Source organism: Protopterus annectens, chromosome 1.part0 (assembly GCF_019279795.1).
Source record: "Protopterus annectens isolate FY-2018-M chromosome 1.part0, PAN1.0, whole genome shotgun sequence".
Classification (NCBI taxonomy): domain Eukaryota; kingdom Metazoa; phylum Chordata; order Ceratodontiformes; family Protopteridae; genus Protopterus; species Protopterus annectens.
In genome coordinates this window covers 58,419,061-58,437,910 of record NC_056725.1, presented here as the reverse complement: position 1 = coordinate 58,437,910, position 18,850 = coordinate 58,419,061, and the positions used below count along the sequence as shown (strand labels likewise).

Here is an 18,850-nt window from a genome sequence, read left to right as displayed (position 1 = left end):
TGAAGTTTATGGAGGACCAGAATTGTTTGGGGCTGTGTTGAGAGGAGTCCAGTGCAGACTGGTAGTATTGGAATTTGTCCTGTTTTATTAGCTTTTTGACTCTATTGTGTAGTTCTAGGAATTTCTGTCTAGTTTAGGGGGTTTTGATTTTGTGCCAGTGCTCCCAGGCTTTATCCCTGTTTTTCATTTCTGACTTAGTGGTTTTCTGTAGCCATAGGGAGGGTTGTGCTTTGGTTCTGGAAAGTCTTATAGGGGCATGGTAATTAAGGATGCTCAGGAAGGTAGTATTAAAATATTCAACTGCGTCATCAAGACTGAGGTACTTTAGAGGATGCCATTTACATTATTTGAGGGATGAGATGAATGTGAGTGGGTTAAAGTTTAGTTTTTTACTTATTTGATGGTAGATGACAGTTTTAGCTTGATATAGGTATTTTTTGAGTAGGAGTGTTGGGGAGTGATCACTGAGGCTGTCTGATAAGCAGCCTGTTATATATGACTGGGGGCTCTTACTGACTAGTATCCAATCCAGGGTAGTGTGCTTGCTGGAGTTTTTATTTATTCTGGTTGGCAACTGGACTAGTTGGGTGAAGCCATGAAGGTTTGCATGATGGGTTGGATGGTTGCCAGAACAGGATTGCCAGTCAATATTGAAATCACATAAAATTATAGTTACTTGGGGGAGATGGTGGGTAGACCAGCTGAGGAGGTTTTCTAGTGGAGGGATGTTTTGGCCAGGTGGGAAGTAGCATCCAGTTATGTTGATGGTTTTGTTTTGGTTTATTTTGAGGTTAGTATATATTATTTCTTCATTGCCTCTTTGTGGAGCTGATGATTTTAAGATTTGGATGTTTAGATGCTGTTTAAATATTATAGCTACTCCGCCTCCTTTCTTGTTTAGCCGGTCTACTCTTAGTATGCCGTAACCTGTAGGGAGTATTTTCTCACTGGTAACGTGAGGTTTTAGCCAGGATGACTATATCTGAGTCTATGGTGGCATAGAGTTCATGGACTTTGTTGGATATATTTCTAATATTTAGGCTTAGCAGAAGAAAGTCACTTGGCTTTCTATTGGCTGTGATATGGGAAAAGTTGTGGTTTCTAGTCTGATTATGAGAATTGGGGTTGTAGATGGTAGGGCCAGGGTTGAAGTGGATGTCTCCACTTAGGGCTAGTTTTGATATGCATGAGGTTATTAGTTTTCTCAGTTTTTGAATGTGTTTGTTTATTAGGGAAACTATATGATTGTGCTCTGTGGGTAATAGGTATGGTGAGAGGGTTACTATGTTAAGTTGTAGAGATGCTTTATGTTTGAGTAATATAGTTGGTAGAATATGTGGGGGGGGTGCATAGGGATGGTTGTTGAGTTGGTGGGAGGGAGCTGAGTGAGGGTGAGACATGAGTGGTGATGTGAGTAGTAGTACAATGGTAGTGGTTGTGTTGGGGAATGATGGAGCTTTGGTAGGATGTAAGATATGCAAGGAGAGTGCATGCAGTAAGAATAGGTAAGGTATGCTTGTACATGTTAGTTGTGGAGGTGTGATAGTAGTGGGAAGATGGAGGAGGTAGTGTTGGGTTAGCGCTGTGGTTGGCTACTGGAAAGATGGGAGGGGTTTGTGAGTGTAATAAAGGTAGGACCACTGGGGGCAGGAGGGAATAGGGGGTAGGGTGGGGAGTGAAGTGGGTAGAGACCCTGTTAGCAGCTCTTATGAGTGGGCTGGAAACAATCAGGTAACAGGGTAAACTGATAAATGAACATATGATAGTGACAAAGGGTGGTTGTAGTTTTAAAAATGGTGCCTGCCACAGGTAATATTTATTAACTTTGGGATTGGCTTAAGGTAATAAACAGGGAAGGGGGAGGGGGAGAACAAGGGTGTGAGCAAGCAGTTCTTTTATACTGCTGCTAATGAGCCAAAGCAAAGACAAGTTTGTGTTTAAGAAACAATCAGAATTGACCAAGGACTGCTCTGAAACTGTAAGTCATTTCTTAACCATTTCTCAGGTGGAAAAACAGGATAACCTTGTATCAGTAGGCTACTGTAGTCTCAGTTTAAATTAACAAACACACAGTATTGATCAGTTATGGATACTATTTGCTAACAGAAGGGAATAAGAGAGAAAGTGGAAGATGAGTGTGTGTGTGTGTGTGTGTGTGTGTGTGTGTGTGTGTGTGTGTGTGTGTGTGTGTGTGTGTGTGTGTGTGTGTGTGTGTGTGTGTGTGGGGCTGCTTACAACCCAAAGCAGAGTGCTCTCCAGGGGAAAATGAATATTGGCTCAAACAGGTAGACACATACTCAAAGTTAACTTTAGCTGTTTGCAGACAGTTCAGACCCAGACTGCGCTTTTCTTATAAGAATGATAAAGGTGGTACCGCAGTTGAATACTTAAGAGTGGTGTTAGGTTCAAAGTTAACTTTAGCTGTATGCAGACAGTTCAGACCCGGACTGCGCTTTTCTTATAAGAATGATAAAGGTGGTACCGCAGTGGAATACTTAGAGTGGTGTTAGGTCTAGAAAAGAAGAGTACAGAGAGGAGTAAGCACTTTTGAGATGGTAAAGATATATTATACAGATTAGAAAAAACACAAACTGAGCAAATAGCTACTGCATACAGGAAAATATGTCTTGAACCAACTACTAGTATATGCAGATACTGAGCCAATTGGAAAAAAACTGTGTTAGAAGGAACCTCATCAGACAGTTATGCAGTCACAGATAAAAATGTAGTGAGCAGCACTCTGTCCTGGGTCTCTAATGTGATTCTATCCACCAGTAACAGCACAATTATATAGAAATAATTAGACACCAGTATGAGCTGTCTACACACAACACATTTACATGAATAACATTAGTGAACAAGGTGCAGCTATGCAAATAGACCATACTATTATAATAAAAACAACTTGGTGCAGACAAAATGCTAGCATGCCATAGTAACTTCCAATAATAAAGCATAAATCATATTAGATGTCTATCACAATTCAACATATTTAAACATATGTTGTTGTTGGGTCTTTCGGCTTTTACCGGTTAGGGGTCGCCACAGCGGAACTCCGGTCTGCTAATGATTGGCAGTTGATTTTTATGTACCAAGTTGCCAGCCCTGATGCACAACCTTCAACGAAGGAACGCCCATTCATGTATGTCTCCACGCAGAAGATGCTCTAGTCTTACTGTGAGGCGACAATGCTACCGCAGCACCACCACCGCGGATTTCAACATAAATAAACATATACAGGTGTAAAATGTCTAACACAATTCAACATAAATAAGCATATACAGTTGTAAAAACACTTACTGGAGAGACACTGAGCTCCTCATGGGGCCTGCAGCAGAGTGGATTGTAGTTTTAAAAATGGTGCCTGCCACAGGTAATATTTATTAACTTTGGGATTGGCTTAAGGTAATAAAAAGGGGAGGGGGAGAACAAGGGTGTGAGCAGGCAGTTCTTTTGTACTGCTGCTAATGAGCCAAGGCAAAGACAAGTTTGTGTTTAAGAAACATTCAGAATTGACCAAGGACTGCTCTGAAACTGTAAGTCATTTCTTAACCATTTCTCAGGTGGAAAAACAGGATAACCTTGTATCAGTAGGCTACAGTGGTCTCAGTTTAAATTAACAAACACACGGTATTGATCAGTTATGGATACTATTTGCTAACAGAAGGGAATAAGAGAGAAAGTGGAAGAGTGTGTGTGTGTGTGTGTGTGTGTGTGTGTGTGTGTGTGTGTGTGTGTGTGTGTGTGTGTGTGTGTGTGTGTGTGTGTGTGTGTGTGTGTGTGTGTGTGTGTGTGTGTGTGTGTGTGTAGGGGGGGCTGCTTACAACCCAAAGCAGAGTGCTCTCCAGGGGAAAATGAATATTGGCTCAAACAGGTAGACACATACTCAAAGTTAACTTTAGCTGTTTGCAGACAGTTCAGACCCGGACTGCACCTTTCTTATTAGAATGATAAAGGTGGTACCGCAGTTGAATACTTAAGAGTGGTGTTAGGTCTAGAAAAGAAGAGTACAGAGAGAAGTAAGTACTTTTGAGATGGTAAAGATATATTATAAAGATTACAAAAAACAAACTGAGCAAATAGCTACTGCACACTGGAAAGTATGTCTTGAACCAACTACTAGTATATGCAGATAATGAGCCAACTGGAAAAACCTCTGTTAGAAGGAACCTCATCAGACAGTTATTCAGTCACAGATAAAAATATAGCGAGCAGCATTCTGTCCTGGGTCTCTAATGTGATTCTATCCACCAGTAACAGCCTATTATATAGAAATCATTAGACACCAGTATGAGCTGTCTACACACAACACATATACATGAATAACATTAGTGAACAAGGTGCAACTATGCAAATAGACCATACTATTATACTAGAAACAACTTGGTGCAGACAAAATGCTAGCATGCCATAGTTACTTCCAATAATAAAACATAAATCATATTAGACGTCTAACACAATTCAACATAAATAAACATATACAGTTGTAAAATGTCTAACACAATTCAACATAAATAAGCATATACAGTTGTAAAAACACTTACTGGAGAGACACTGAGCTCCTCATGGGGCCTGTATCAGAGTGAATTGTAATTTTAAAAATGGTGCCTGCCACAGGTAATATTTATTAACTTTGGGATTGGCTTAAGGTAATAAACAGGGAAGGGGAGTGGAAGAACAAGGGTGTGAGCAGGCAGTTCTTTTGTACTGCTGCTAATGAGCCAAAGCAAAGACAAGTTTGTGTTTAAGAAACAATCAGAATTGACCAAGGACTGCTCTGAAACTGTAAGTCCTTTCTTAACCATTTCTCAGGTGGAAAAACAGGATAAACTTGTATCACTAGGCTACTGTGGTCTCAGTTTAAATTATCAAACACACAGTATTGATCAGTTATGAATACTATTTGCTAACAGAAGGGAATAAGAGAAAAAGTGGAAGATGAGTGTGTGTGTGTGTGTGTGTGTGTGTGTGTGTGTGTGTGTGTGTGTGTGTGTGTGTGTGTGTGCGCGTGTGTGTCCGTGTGTGTGCGTGTGTGTGCGTGTGTGTGCGTGTGTGCATGTGTATGCGTGTGTGTGTGCGTGTGTGTGCATGTGTGCGTATGTGCGTGTGTAGGGGGGGCTGCTTACAACCCAAAGCAGAGTGCTCTCCAGGGGGAAAATGAATATTGGCTCAAACAGGTAGACACATACTCAAAGTTAACTTTAGCTGTTTGCAGACAGTTCAGACCCAGACTGCACTTTTCTTATAAGAATGATAAAGGTGGTACTGCAGTTGAATACTTAAGAGTGGTGTTAGTTTGGAGAGACACTGAGCTCCTCATGGGGCCTGTAGCAGAGTGGATTGTAGTTTTCTTTTTAGAATTTGATCATCGTAATTCAGATATTGGTTCAGCTTCATCACCAGACCTAGAAAACTGTGCTAATCTCATTTCCTGGGAGACTGCAGACATCCTGACATTTACTGGTAGTTCTGTAAAACACAGGACATTTGCAGAAGTTGTCCAAGGAATGAGTAGACCTGTAATGCAGCTGCAGTCCAGAATGGACATATCTTTGGGCTACAGATATTTTTGTCTACAGTTTTGATTAACGTAGAATACCCCATGGATTAAAACTGTTTGGCATGAGTTCCCCTGTGTATGTACCAATTAAGCAAATTTAGATAATCTTTCAGCTAATCTATGATGTTAGTTGTGAAAATTTGACTGATCTTGCCCATGCCAACACTAAATAAAAAAAAAATGGTACCCTGGGCAAATTTATTTTGTATGGCATGCATTTAATTAACAGGTGCAAAGTACATTTGTTAACTTGATAGGTGGGTTGGAAAGAACAGGACTTTGCTATGGATATCAATGATGTCTCCACTATCATTTCTTAAGACAGACTGGGATTCTGGACTGGTGAGTGGGAAGGTATGCTACATTTATTTCTGGACAATGTTAAACTTAGAAACACACACAAAAATTCTCTATTAAATAACAGTAGATGTATGCTCAGATATGTAGGGCAACCCAAGAGATGTTTTGGGTGTGGACATTTGGACCATATTAAGGTTTATTGTTTTCAGGAGTTCTATACTAACTGGAATCGAGCTGGGCACACAAAAGAGCTAGCTATTATATGAGATGTCACTTAGCGTAATATCTTTGGGTGGATTGCACAAAAGTAATGCAGTTCTACAAATATCTTTAACAGTACCCATATAAATGGCAGAAAATAAGAACAAGAAGGAAAGCCTTGAAGCTTGAAAATGTATTAGGGAATACTATGGAAACTGAAACTTTTAACAGATTTTCTCATTTTGAATAAGAGACAGAAGGCAGAAGGGATGGAGGCAGTGACACTGAATATGACACTTTTGTCAGTGAAAGAGATAAAAGAAAACAGCACAAAAAATTAAAGGGAAGATAAATAAAAAAAACTGTGGCTTAATGTAATTCTTGTATGTTAAAGCAGTTCAGGCAGTTTCAGTACAACTCATTTGTGAACAGCTATGGAACCTGTACTCACGATCCATAATCACTGTCGTACCAGCTTTGTCAGCTGGTTTTATAATTACATCTTGCATTTCACATACATTATGCAGTGCTTTTCTTTTATCAATGTTTGAATTATAATATTTTCCACTATTCTGTTTAAAATATAAATCATATAATTGCTGTTCACATATTCATTACAGGCGTACTGACAGGTATAAAAATACTAGATCTATATGAAGCATCAGTAACCCGAGGAGAATCCATTTTATAAAGTAATTTCAGATCTAAATTGTATACATACAGCCTTAATTCAGTATGAGAATCATTCAGATCTCCTTCCATTGAAGGAAATAACATCAACCCCTTTTGAGACATACTTCTAATTCAGTAAATACATGTTTAGATAAATTAACAACAGTTCTGCCAGTCTTTAACTGTTGGTCATAGACAGACTCCTGGTTACCAGACCTGTATGTATACGATTGCCTCTTCCCCGACTTCTTATTCGCGTATGCATTGTTCCATTTATCTTGTACTAAGGGGAGTAGAGACAAATGCTTTGTATAAACATAGTGCATTGAAGGGTAAAGAGCATGTATTCAAATTTAGAGTTATATAATGGAGGTGATTTAGTTACATCTACTGAATTAATAGAATATAAGTGGATAAACCTTTTTTGGAATGATCATGCACAAGGTCTTAGTATTATGAATAGTGTAAAACCAGTTTTAAAGATGAAGGAATGTTTATTTTAAAATCCTGGGTTTTGTAACTTTAATGAAATTGTAATGCTAATTAACTTGTAATTGTCATGTGATTGATCGATTTCCTGCTTGTGTGTGTCTATATCTATCTATCTATATTTATATATATATATATATATATATATATATATATATATATATATATATATATATATATATATATATATATATATACACACATATATATGTGTGTGTGTGTGGCTTGAATGTTTCTATTTTGTATTGCATTAAAGAAGAGTGTTTTTGCTTGAAAGCTCTGCATATTAAATATTTTACTGTTGAGTGGCAGCTGTAGCTCTTGTTATTTGGATTTATGATATTTTATTTCACTGGGGCTCATTTAGTTGTTTTGAGTTGTTTTCTTTGTTTGTTGTTGAGATTGAAAAGTACATTATGAACAAAACTGAATGCATTTTTTTATTTTATTTTTAGGAAATCCAGGCACGAATGTGCTGGTTTATTAGTTAACACCAGCGGCAACTGCAAAGGACGCCAACGGTGCAGACGTCGGATGACGTGCCCTAGTGAGGCAGAGATAAATAAAGCCAAGGCCATGATGGCAATGCCTCAGCTGACCAAAGGATGCAGTGTGACAGAATTAATTGACAAGTGCATTCAGTGCTTTGGTAAGGTTGGATAAATGCTTACAAATGTGTATAAAGGTACAATAGTAATCACATCAATGACATTCTATTCTCCTGTGATTTGTTTGAGACACGTTAATGAATTCTATTCTGTGACAGTTTGGCAGAACAATTACTGTTCATCATAAAGATCTTCACCTACAGGACTTGAGTGAATCAGTGGGTTAGCCACATGCATACTTCAACTCTCCTCTAAGGTCATGCTGTTGCAGTCTTCTGCAGTTGCCGTTAAAGAAAAATGCGACTGTAAAAAGTGATTGTGTGCTTCACAGGATTTAATCTTTTATATTAAAAACAATATTTTTATTTCACTTTCAGTTCATTTTAGACCCATATTCCATATGCTTATGTTTCTATACTGTTATAATGATTCTCTGTGAGAAAAGTATCAATGTGTTATGTTGAGAGCATCAGTTTCCCCCTGGAGATTTCTATCTACATTGACTTTTGTGTTTAGGTAATGCTATTAATAATAATACTTATAGAACTAAACATTATGTTTCTTTTAATAGGAGTACTTTAGAACAAAGAGTTAGAAACTCACAAGACTTTTTACAGAGTAGGAGATAAGCAGCATTTTTCTATTCACTTTATAGAAACAATTTTATGGGAAAAAATGGCCCTTCATGGCAGTGAGCCTAGTATTTACCCATGAACCTATAATATCTTCTAAAGAAGAGAAGAAATATATCACCTAAAATGATTAAAAGATACATTGATGGAAATTTCATTGCCTACCATTTAAGGCCAAGTATCAATGATAAAGATAGCCAGGAAAAGGCAACCACAAATAAATAAATAAAATGCTATAAGAACAGCCAAATTGATCTATAAAATTATTTATTTTGATCTTAGTCTGTTGAGTTAGAAAAGTCTTCCAAGAGGTAAAAAAAGCACATAATTTACAAGTTATTTTCATAAAAAAAACTTAAATAAACTATGGATTATAAAAACTGCTGAAACGGATTGAAGTAGAATGTATTCTGCTGTTTAAAGCTATGGTACCTCATGTGTTAAGTGTGGATGTTTCTTCAGGAGCTTTGATGAGATTTGACAATTGCATTGAGTGACATATTATAAGCTATTCTCTATTTTTATCTCTTTAGAGAGTATTTTTATTTGAGGTACCAAATTAAAGCCTTTTTGTGGATCCATTTGGCTAGTTTGGCAGCATTAAAATAACCAGGCCTGTTGTATGACCTGACTCTGCTACTCATTCTGCTACCAGAACTAAGTTTCATTGCCCTATTCCTAGTGGAATATTGGATTTTTTTCTGGCCTTCCTGAAGATTTAAGAGGGAGGAACCGTATTAGGACAGAGTAGCTTATTGTCAACAATAGTTGTTACAGTTGCTATAAGTGTATCTGGTGCTGGAATTCATCAGATTTCAGAAGAAGAACAAACTCTCCCACACTGAATATCAGTTTTCAGGCATCAGGACTTGAGACTAATCTTGCTCTGTTTTAGGTTCTGGAGAATTCCATGTTTCTGTTGTTGCCTAAGTGGCAGATATCCCAACTGCTGTTGTAAGGATATCTAGAAGTTGGATGTGGGTGGGCAGATGACTGATTTTTTAACTGATTTCTATGTATCAGGAAATAGATACCTGATGATGCTTGTATCCCCAGGATTAAAAGTCCTTTATATTCCTGAGATGCCTCCTGAGGTTTCATATGATTAAAAGAAATGTATTTATCCAGGAGTATTTTTTCCCACTTATATCATGCTGCTCAAATAGCAGCTCCTCCATAGCTTCCTTCATTTTGGACTGTCAAGTCAAAGACCCTTGTCACTAATGGATGCCAGTTACTACTGGAATAAGGGAAATGAACAATTGTCCAACCCTCAGAATTATATTAGAATGTCCACAGACCCTACACCTAAATTTAAGGCTGAAATTGATTCATTTTTGAATCAAGCAGTGGAAGAAGGAATTATTGATGTGAAGACGAAAGAACAGCTCATGGTTCAGGATCCGACCTGACAGTACCTATATATTTTGCCCAAAATTCACAAAAATTTTAGCAGACCCCCAGGAAGACCAATTGTTTCAGGATAAGGGTCTTTAACTGAACCGATTTCTGCTTTTTTGACACAGTATTGAAAACCATTATTGTCAGGTGTCAGGGCAAGGATCAAGGATACCACAGAGTTTTTACAAATTATTTCGGACTCTCAATTAGAACCCAACTGACTCATGTGTACACTTGATGTCAAATCCCTATATACCAGTATCCCCCATTGGGCGGCATTACTTGCCTTAGAGTATTGGCTTAACAAAGCCAATTTATAAGCACCAGGATTCAACACTCTTCTTATATGTTTGGCAGAACATGTATTGACAAAAAACATTTTCTATTTCAGGGGAAAATGTTACTGGCAGCAGCAAAGAACAGCTATGGGGGCTTTGTTTGCCCTCATTTATGCTGACCTCTTTATGGGATATGTAGAAGATCAGATTATATATGACGTGATGCATAACATTTACCTTTCAGAGATGGATATATGGAGACATTTTTTAGATGATTGTTGGCTTGTTTGGTGTGGGGGTGTGGACTATTTGTTAGAATTTCTGGAATACCTTAATGGTAATTGGTGGGGGATTGAATTTACTGCTAATTATCACAGTAATGAGATCAATTTCCTAGATGTTAATATATTCAGACAGGGGGGTGGTAAACTCATAACCTCAGTTTATAGGAAATACCCACAATATAATAATTTATTACATGCAGCTAGTTTACACCCCACACACACCATCAACAACATTCCTAAATCTCAGTTCATGAGAATTAGGAGAATATGTTCTGCAGACATGGAATTTCAAAATGCCAGGTATGATCTTGAGGGTAGATTTATTGATAGGGGTTATAAGAAATCAGTAGTACAAAGGGCCAGTGATTGGGCAACTAATTGTGATAGATCCAGTTTATAGGAGTATAAAGTCAAAACTCAAAAGGATGGATCGGGGGCCATAAGGTTAGTTACAACATTTGGTAGCAACACACATTTATTACAAGATGTTGTTAATAAACATTGGAACATTCTTCGGGCTAATGTAGATCTGGATCAATGTTTGTCAACTAGATGCCAATTCTCCTTCAGAAGGGGAAGAACACTTACGTCTTATTTTGCTCATTATAAGAAGACCTTTTTAGATTATGTGAACCAACATCAGCTTACCCTAATGGGAGATAGGCTTGTTGGTTCGCATCCTTGTGGACATTGCAGTTTTTGTAAATATGTGTTCAAAACCACATCTTTTAGCAGTAAAAATACTGGTCAAATTTTTTGACATTCAATTTTTTGTAAATTGCAGCTCCGATTGGGTAGTCTGTTTGGCTACTTGCCAATGTTCTGCCTTTTATGTGGGGCAGACTTCTAGGCAATTAAGGAGTCGCATTTCGGAACATCTGAGTGATTTACGCCATAAGAAAATGACTAATGCATTGTATAGACACTGTCAGTCACACAAAACTGCTACTTTTTGATTTGTCATTACTGACCAGGTTAAGGGGAATAGATCAACAAAACAGGGTTGGCACACTATACTAACTCAAAAGGAAAGAAAACGGATTATTAAGTTGGGCGCCCTATTTCATCCAGGACTTAATGATAAATTATGAGGTTCTTCTTGTTAAGAATTTTTATTAGTAACTTTATATGCAGCAATAGGTTATTAACAGAAGTTTGGCTTAACATTTGACATTATAAATACATTGTTCACTTTGTTTAATGCTATATATGTATTTGGAGGTTTAATTAGTTAAATGGGGGAAGTGATGTCATAACTGAGGATATACAATATGTATAAATACTGTTCCTGAATTATGAATGTTATATCACTGAAGAAGCTTTGATACCGAAACCGGTCTGAAAGAAGGGAAGGAATAAACATTGTTTGCCTCTGAGTGCTGGCTTTTTCATTTTGTTTATCAGGCTGGACAGATACATGCCAAAGTGGGCATTATACAAAATGACTGACCTAATGAAAGCTTTGTAAAGGGGGACAACAACATCTCTAGATCTAGTCACAATCAATTTGTTTATAAGCTGTGCAATATAGAAAGGCTTTCTTATGACTCTTGGCACACGCTGGTCAAAAGTTAGGTCACTGTACACACAAGTTCCCAAATGCCAAACATTTGGGTCAATTCTCAGAGGGCATGTCACGATTTTGACACCAGTTATTATTTGGGACAAACCTTCCTACATGATGGTTAAGTCATTTGGGGATTCAATAACTGCTCCTAGCTTGCAGTCATCTCAAACTTAGCCAGCTACTTAAATAAACAAATGGGGCACCAGCTACTTAAATAAACAAATAGGCACCAACTACTTAAATAAACAAACAAAATACCAGCTACTTAAATGGGGCACCAGCTAATTAAATAAACAAATGGAGCACCAGCTACTTAAATAAAAAAATGGAGCGCCAGCTACTTAAACGAGGCACCAGCTACTTAAATAAACAAATGGAGTGCCAGCTACTTAAATGGGGCACCAGCTACTTAAACAAATAAACAGAGCACCAGCTACTTAAATAAATGGAGCACCAGCTACTGCGTTACATAAACGGAGCACACCAGCTGCTGAATAAATTATAAATGGAGCACATCAGCTACTGAATAAATAAATGGAGCACACCAGCTACTGAATAAATAAACAGAGCACACAGCCTTGGGGGAAACACAAAAATAAACCTCTCATTACCGTGGATGATCTGCCAGTAGGCTTGATGTGATCAAGTAGCTGTTTCCGCACACTTTTGTGTTTAAATAGCGTGTGACGGACGCATGAGTCCTTACTGGTCTGGCAGCTGTAAAAGTGTGTGGGGGGGTGCTCCCTCCCCTTCTCCCTATGGTTCTGCCGCCTATGCTCAGGTTTGTCACCTTTTGTACTCCACTCCACTAGTTGTAATTTATAAAGTGAGAGTACACTTTAAGATTTAGTGCCCATAATTCTAACCTACATAATGGGTGCCATATGGTTCTTCCTGATTCAGATAGTGATGTCATGTTATTAAACTGAATGGATGACTGCAGTGTTTGATTCTGAATTACTGTATTATGTCATCTCCTAGCAGGTCTTTGGTAAAATTGGAATGAAGCCAAATATGACATTGTGTAAGAACAGAGATGCAGTGAGAATTCCTTTCAGTGGTCTGTAAGGTGAATTCTTCATCCAGTATGCCACTAACAACTTAAATCAATGAAAAGAAACTGTGCAGCTGTAATAACTCTATCACTAGACCACCAGGTAAAATTCAAAAATGAAAACAAAGGCCATAGACAGAATGAGTGGAGAAATGCAAAGGAGTTAGAAAATAATGAAGCAGACAATACAATAAAAATGTAAAGTAAACAGAAAAGACACTTCAGATGAAAAAATAATAAATGATTTTCAACTCAATCAATCAACCAATCAATCATCTGAGAAATAAACCTTAATGTAAATAAAACAAAAGTAAGCTGCTCTAGAAGAACCAGGCAGTTATCTTTTGAACACAATGAAAAATACTAGTCTTTGTAGCAACAGAGATTTATTCACCATCTGCTTCGAATAATCGCTATAAAATCATCCTGGTTTTCATTCTTCCACTTACTCTACCAGCAAAATTTTTCTGTAGGGCAGCTTGTTAGAAAACTGAAAGCATCTGGTGTTGCACAAAAAAATAAGGTGGTGCAAGTTGCTGGTTTTGTTCACTTTCCTGTAAAGGGTAGTTAAATAAATTCAGACTGGGATTCAAATAGACTTTTTCAGCCCAAGACAATATTCCAGTACTGGTTGGCCAGTTGGGTGACAGAGAGAGAGAGAGACAGACTCTCTAATTCAGATGAATGGTAAAGCTACACAGAGAAACACTTCATTAGTAGCTCATCACCATGTTTCTGAATCAAACATTCTGCTGTCAGACCTCTCTGTGCCAGTGTTCTACCTCTAGCTTGGTGGTCATGGGTATCTTGAGGCAATCTAGCAATTGTCTCGTGTTTACTGACAACCACTTAATTCTGAAATAAGTGAATACAGAATGTGAGGGATGTAACTGCACAATGTCACCGAGGAAAGACTATCATATACAGTCACAAAACATGCCAAACAGGTTGTCAGTGACACACCCATCCAACAACACTCGCCACACTTACTAAGGACCAGACACAAAGACCCACATATGTGGAGGTGCTCACAAACAACATACTCAAACCTCAAAGGCCTCCCTGATGCATTCATCAGGCACTCCTCATGCACACAGCCAAGACAATTCCCACCACAACACATAAAAATACATCTCACAGGGGCTCATCTACCAAGTCCGTAAGGCATAGCACCACACAGCCCAATACTTTGGTCATAGGAGACACCATTGTGAGACACACTGATATCCTTCTCACCATGATGGATAAGGAGAAGGTTACACTTAGTTGACTGTCAGGGGCCAGGATTCGCCAGATCATGCAAGCACAAAACCTCAAGTACTGGTATGACTCAGTCCTTGTCCATGTGGACATAAAAGACCTGAGGTATTCCTTCCTGGACTATATGAAGTGAGATATGATCAGGTTCTAAAAATGTGTCATGGGCTGGTATGTGTAGATCAGAATGCGTACTATACCTTTAAGAAACTTTCCAGTGAGACAGCAAGTGCATATACGTACTGAGCATGTGCAAGCAAGAGTGCCATTTTGAGTGAGCAGCCAGAGTTTGAGCATGCAAGCATATAGTCAGTTAGTTAGATAGTTCAAGGTTGATGTTCCTGCCATCCATCCTGATGTATTTGTATACAATAAACTACTTAAACAAATGCCCAAGCCTCAAAGTCTTCTTAATGTACATAAGAAGAGTGACATGGTGTCAGAATGGGATCCAGAGTTACAGCCATGAGGCAACCAGTTAGAGTTGGAGGAATATATAGGAGTGGATCATCCCTACCGCTCAAGCAACTCACAAAACAGGTCAGAAACGAATTCCAGGTACTAAAATTTGCTTAAATGATTTCTTTCACTATAAATATAAAATGAAGCACTCAGAATGCTCAAAACAAATTTCTTATTAAATTAAATGTCCAAAACTGTGACATATTGATACAAGTATTGGGAATAATTATGAAAATATTTGAAATAATATCCAAATCTCATAAAAGGTGCCAAAAAAGGGAAAGCAACCATATTTTTTTGCTATATGCTACTTTTTTGTATTAACTAAAGCTGTTCAAAGTATCCGTAGTGTGCAAAGTGTTTGCAAATGTGTGCAGTATTACAGTGCAGTTATTTCACAAACTAAAGTTGTTTCAAAGAATGTTTCACAAAGTGCAGTTATTTAAAAGCATATTTCACAGAGTACAGTATTTCGAAGAGCTTATTATGCATTTGATTATTCTTACAGTTATCTCGTGTTAGTGAATGTTCGTATATAATTATGAGGGCCATTTTGCATTGTGTTTTACTATATTCTGTGGGCATGGCAGAAGGATTTTGCAGACCAGCACCACTTGTGTTTGATAACAATATTGCAGAAAATTGGAGAGTGTTTGACCAGGAATACAATATTTTCATACAGGCTGCTTTTTCTGACAAAGATGCACATACAAAGGCATTCATTCTGCTTAATTTAGCTTGTTCAGAGGCCACTGAAAGGGAGCATTCATTTGTGTATGCACTTACTGTGTTTGCAGGGGAGGGGGAACCGTCCTATTGTGGTACTGGCTGAAACAAGGAAAGACCCAGAGTGCGTAAGATGTAAATTTAGAGAAATGTGTAACCTCCAAAGGACTATTATAATGGAAAGCCACTTATTTTACACAAGGGATCAAGAGCCTGGTGAAACTTTTGCAGTATATATAACTGACTTGAGAAACAAGGCTAAAACATGCAGATTTGGTAATTTGAGAGATGAGTTGATAAAAGACGGCCTTGTGTGTGGTATTATTGACACAGTGAGAAAGATTTTGCTTTGAGACAGTGACTTAACATTAAATAAGGCCATTGAGATTTGTCAGATATACGAGCTCACAGAAAAGCACACAAGTATGCTTGCAAATGAGAATAGCAGTGGAAGGCACAGTGACAAAGGTCATGTTGATAGTATGCAGCACGTGGTTAAAAGAAATAGGCCCAGGCACATGGCAGCTACTGCAGGTCCTGTAACAGTCCCTGGGAAACCCTGAATCTTTCCAGCAAATTCCAGGCATGCTCAGTGAAGCATAAGGGTGAGTCGGCAAAGTCAAAACATGTTCCCCCACCTAGCTTTGTAGTCAGCTGTCATAATTGTGGTGGTAATCATGAACCCAAAAGAGAAAAGTGCTTAGCTTTTGGTCAGCAGTGTCATTCTTGCAATAAGTGGAATCATTTCAAAAGATTTTGTAAATCAAATAAGGGACATTATTTTATTAAAAGAGGGCATTCCAAGAGGCAAGTTGATCAGTTGAAAAGCTGCAACCCTACTTTTTATATTGATGGTGTGTCTGTGCTTGGTGAAGCAGTCAATGCAGTAGATTTGTGGGCAAAGAATGAGATCTTTTATACTGTTTGGATTAATGATAGTCCTGTAAAGCTCAAAGTAGATACTGGCTCAAAGTGCAATGTTATGTCAGCAATTTACTATAGTAAAAGCTGCAGAACAACTTAATTTGACAAAGTGTGTGAAGCTTGTTGCTTTTGGTGGTGAAGAGATTCAAATCGAAGTCTCAGTAGTACTTTCATGTTACTCTTCTGGGAACAGCTATGACTTGCAATTTTTCTTGGTCAAGAGACATGTGCTGTCATTGGTGGGATTCAGAGTTATTCTGAGAGTGGGACTGATTTCAATTAATGAAGAGACTCACCATGTAAGCCTGCATGATAACAGCTCAAATCTTGCCCAAACTATTCGAGTTTGCTGATATTTTTGAGGACAAACTAGGCAAACTACCAGTTATGTATTCTATGAAGTTAGACCCAGAGGCCCAGTTGTCAGACCAGCACAGAATGTTCCAGTAGCTATGCAGAACAGAGTCAAAGCCGAGCTAGAAAAAATGGTGCAGCTAGTAGTAATTTGTCCAGTAGAAAAACCTACTGAATGGGTATCCTCCATGGTAGTAGCTCATAAGAAAAGTTCAGATGATATGTATTGATCCAAGAGATCTGAACAAAGCATTAAAAAGGTCTTATCATCCAATGTGCACAGTCAAAGAAGTTGCTGACCTCATGCCAAATGCTGCTGTTTTTCTGTTTTAGATGCAAGGAGTTCATTTTGGCAAATTCTGCTTGACTAAAAATCTTTATTGTTAACCACATTCTATATGCCATTTGGAAATACAGATTTCTGGGAATGCCATTTGGGATAAATTCTTCCAGTAAAGTCTTTCAGTGTGTGATGGAGCAATTCTTTTCAGGCTATCCATGTGCTATTATAGTAGATGATATTCTAGTAGGAGGCAGTTGTGAAGTCGAACATGACAGAAACCTCAAGAAAGTTATGGAAAGAGCACATCAAGTGAATCTTAAACTGAATCCTCAGAAGTGCAAATTCAGGCTACGAGAAGTTACTTATGTTGGTCACTTGTTTACCAGTTTAGGCATATGACCAGATCCTTCAAAGCAAACAGCAATTGTCAAGATGCTATCTCCAGATAATGTCCAAGCCCTACAATGTTTTCTTAGTATGATCAACTATCTAGGCAAGTTCATTCCAGATTTAAGCCAACTTTCTGCACCACTAAGAGAGCTGACATGCAAAGATGTAATTTGGTCATGGTCAGAATAGCACCAAAGAGTATTTGATGCCCTGAAACAGAAAATTGCTAACTCACCAACTCTCAGCTACTATGATGTTCACAAACCATTTACTCTTTCCTGTGATGCTTCTAAATTTGGTCTAGGTGCAGTCATTCTTCAAAAGGGTAGACCAGTAGCATATGCTTCGAGAACTCTTACCCAGATTGAGATGCAATATGCTCAGATTAAGAAAGAGCTTTTGGCAATTGTGTTTGCATGTTTGAAGCTCCATGATTATATTTATGGTTGACCTATCCAGATTGAAACTGATCACCAACCTCTTGTCACTATTTTGAGAAAGCCCATGCATACAGCTCCAGCTAGACTGCAACACATGATGGTCAAAATTGCAGAAGTACAATTTCAATCTTGTTTACACAAAAGGCAAACCTCTTTATCTTACTGATATTTTATCCAGATCACCCAGAAAAAATGCAGAACAGTATAACAATGAGAAACTTGATTTGGAGGTCATGGAAGTGAGAAATATTTCTTCTGCACAACTTGATGAACTCAGAACTCACACGCTTCAGACTGAATTCTCCAGAAGCTAAACATCTTTATCAGTCAAGGATGGCCTTCAAAGCAAGCTTGTTTACCAGTAGAAGTGCAACCTTATTTTGCATACAGAGATTGGATTTTGTCAGACAATGGTACCATCATGAAAGCTCCAAAAGCGATAGTTCCAAAATCCTTGCAACAAGAGTACATTAGGATCTTGCATTGTGGCTACCCAGGAGCTGATTCTAGCAAAAGAAGGGTGAGAGGTGTAGTATTTTGGCCTTCTATGTCAAGAGATACTGAGAAATTACTTTCTTCTTGTTCAGTATATAATAGTACAAAGCAGCATCAACAAAAAAGAATCCTTAAGTTAAGCCAAATTCTTGAACTACTGTGGTCGACAGTAGCCACAGATATCTTTGAGTGGAATGGTCAACATTTCTTGGTGTTAGTAGACTCTTATTCAAATTGATTCAAGATTGACCTACTTCCCAACCTAACTTCCAGTACTGTCATTACTAAGCTGAAGTGACATTTGTCTGTCCATGGAAGTCTGCACAGATTTATTTCTGGCAATGGTGCATGGTTTACAAGTCAGCAGCTCAAGAAATTTGCAGAAGAGTGTGACTTTGTTCATATTATGAGTAGTCCTGAATACCCTCAGTCAGCTTGGCTGAACATGTATTTCAAAGTTCCAAACAGCTGTT

At 38.1% G+C, this 18,850-nt stretch overlaps 1 protein-coding gene across 1 annotated transcript in view; it reads left to right on the top strand.

Annotated features, from left to right (window-relative positions):
- Positions 1-18,850, top strand: part of LOC122787152 (RAS guanyl-releasing protein 1-like) — a 1,047,578-nt gene that overhangs the window by 618,107 nt on the left and 410,621 nt on the right. The window contains exon 2 of the mRNA XM_044062873.1: positions 7,678-7,871. Within this exon, the coding sequence (XP_043918808.1) occupies positions 7,678-7,871 (194 nt within the window). The remainder of the gene's footprint in view (positions 1-7,677; positions 7,872-18,850) is intronic.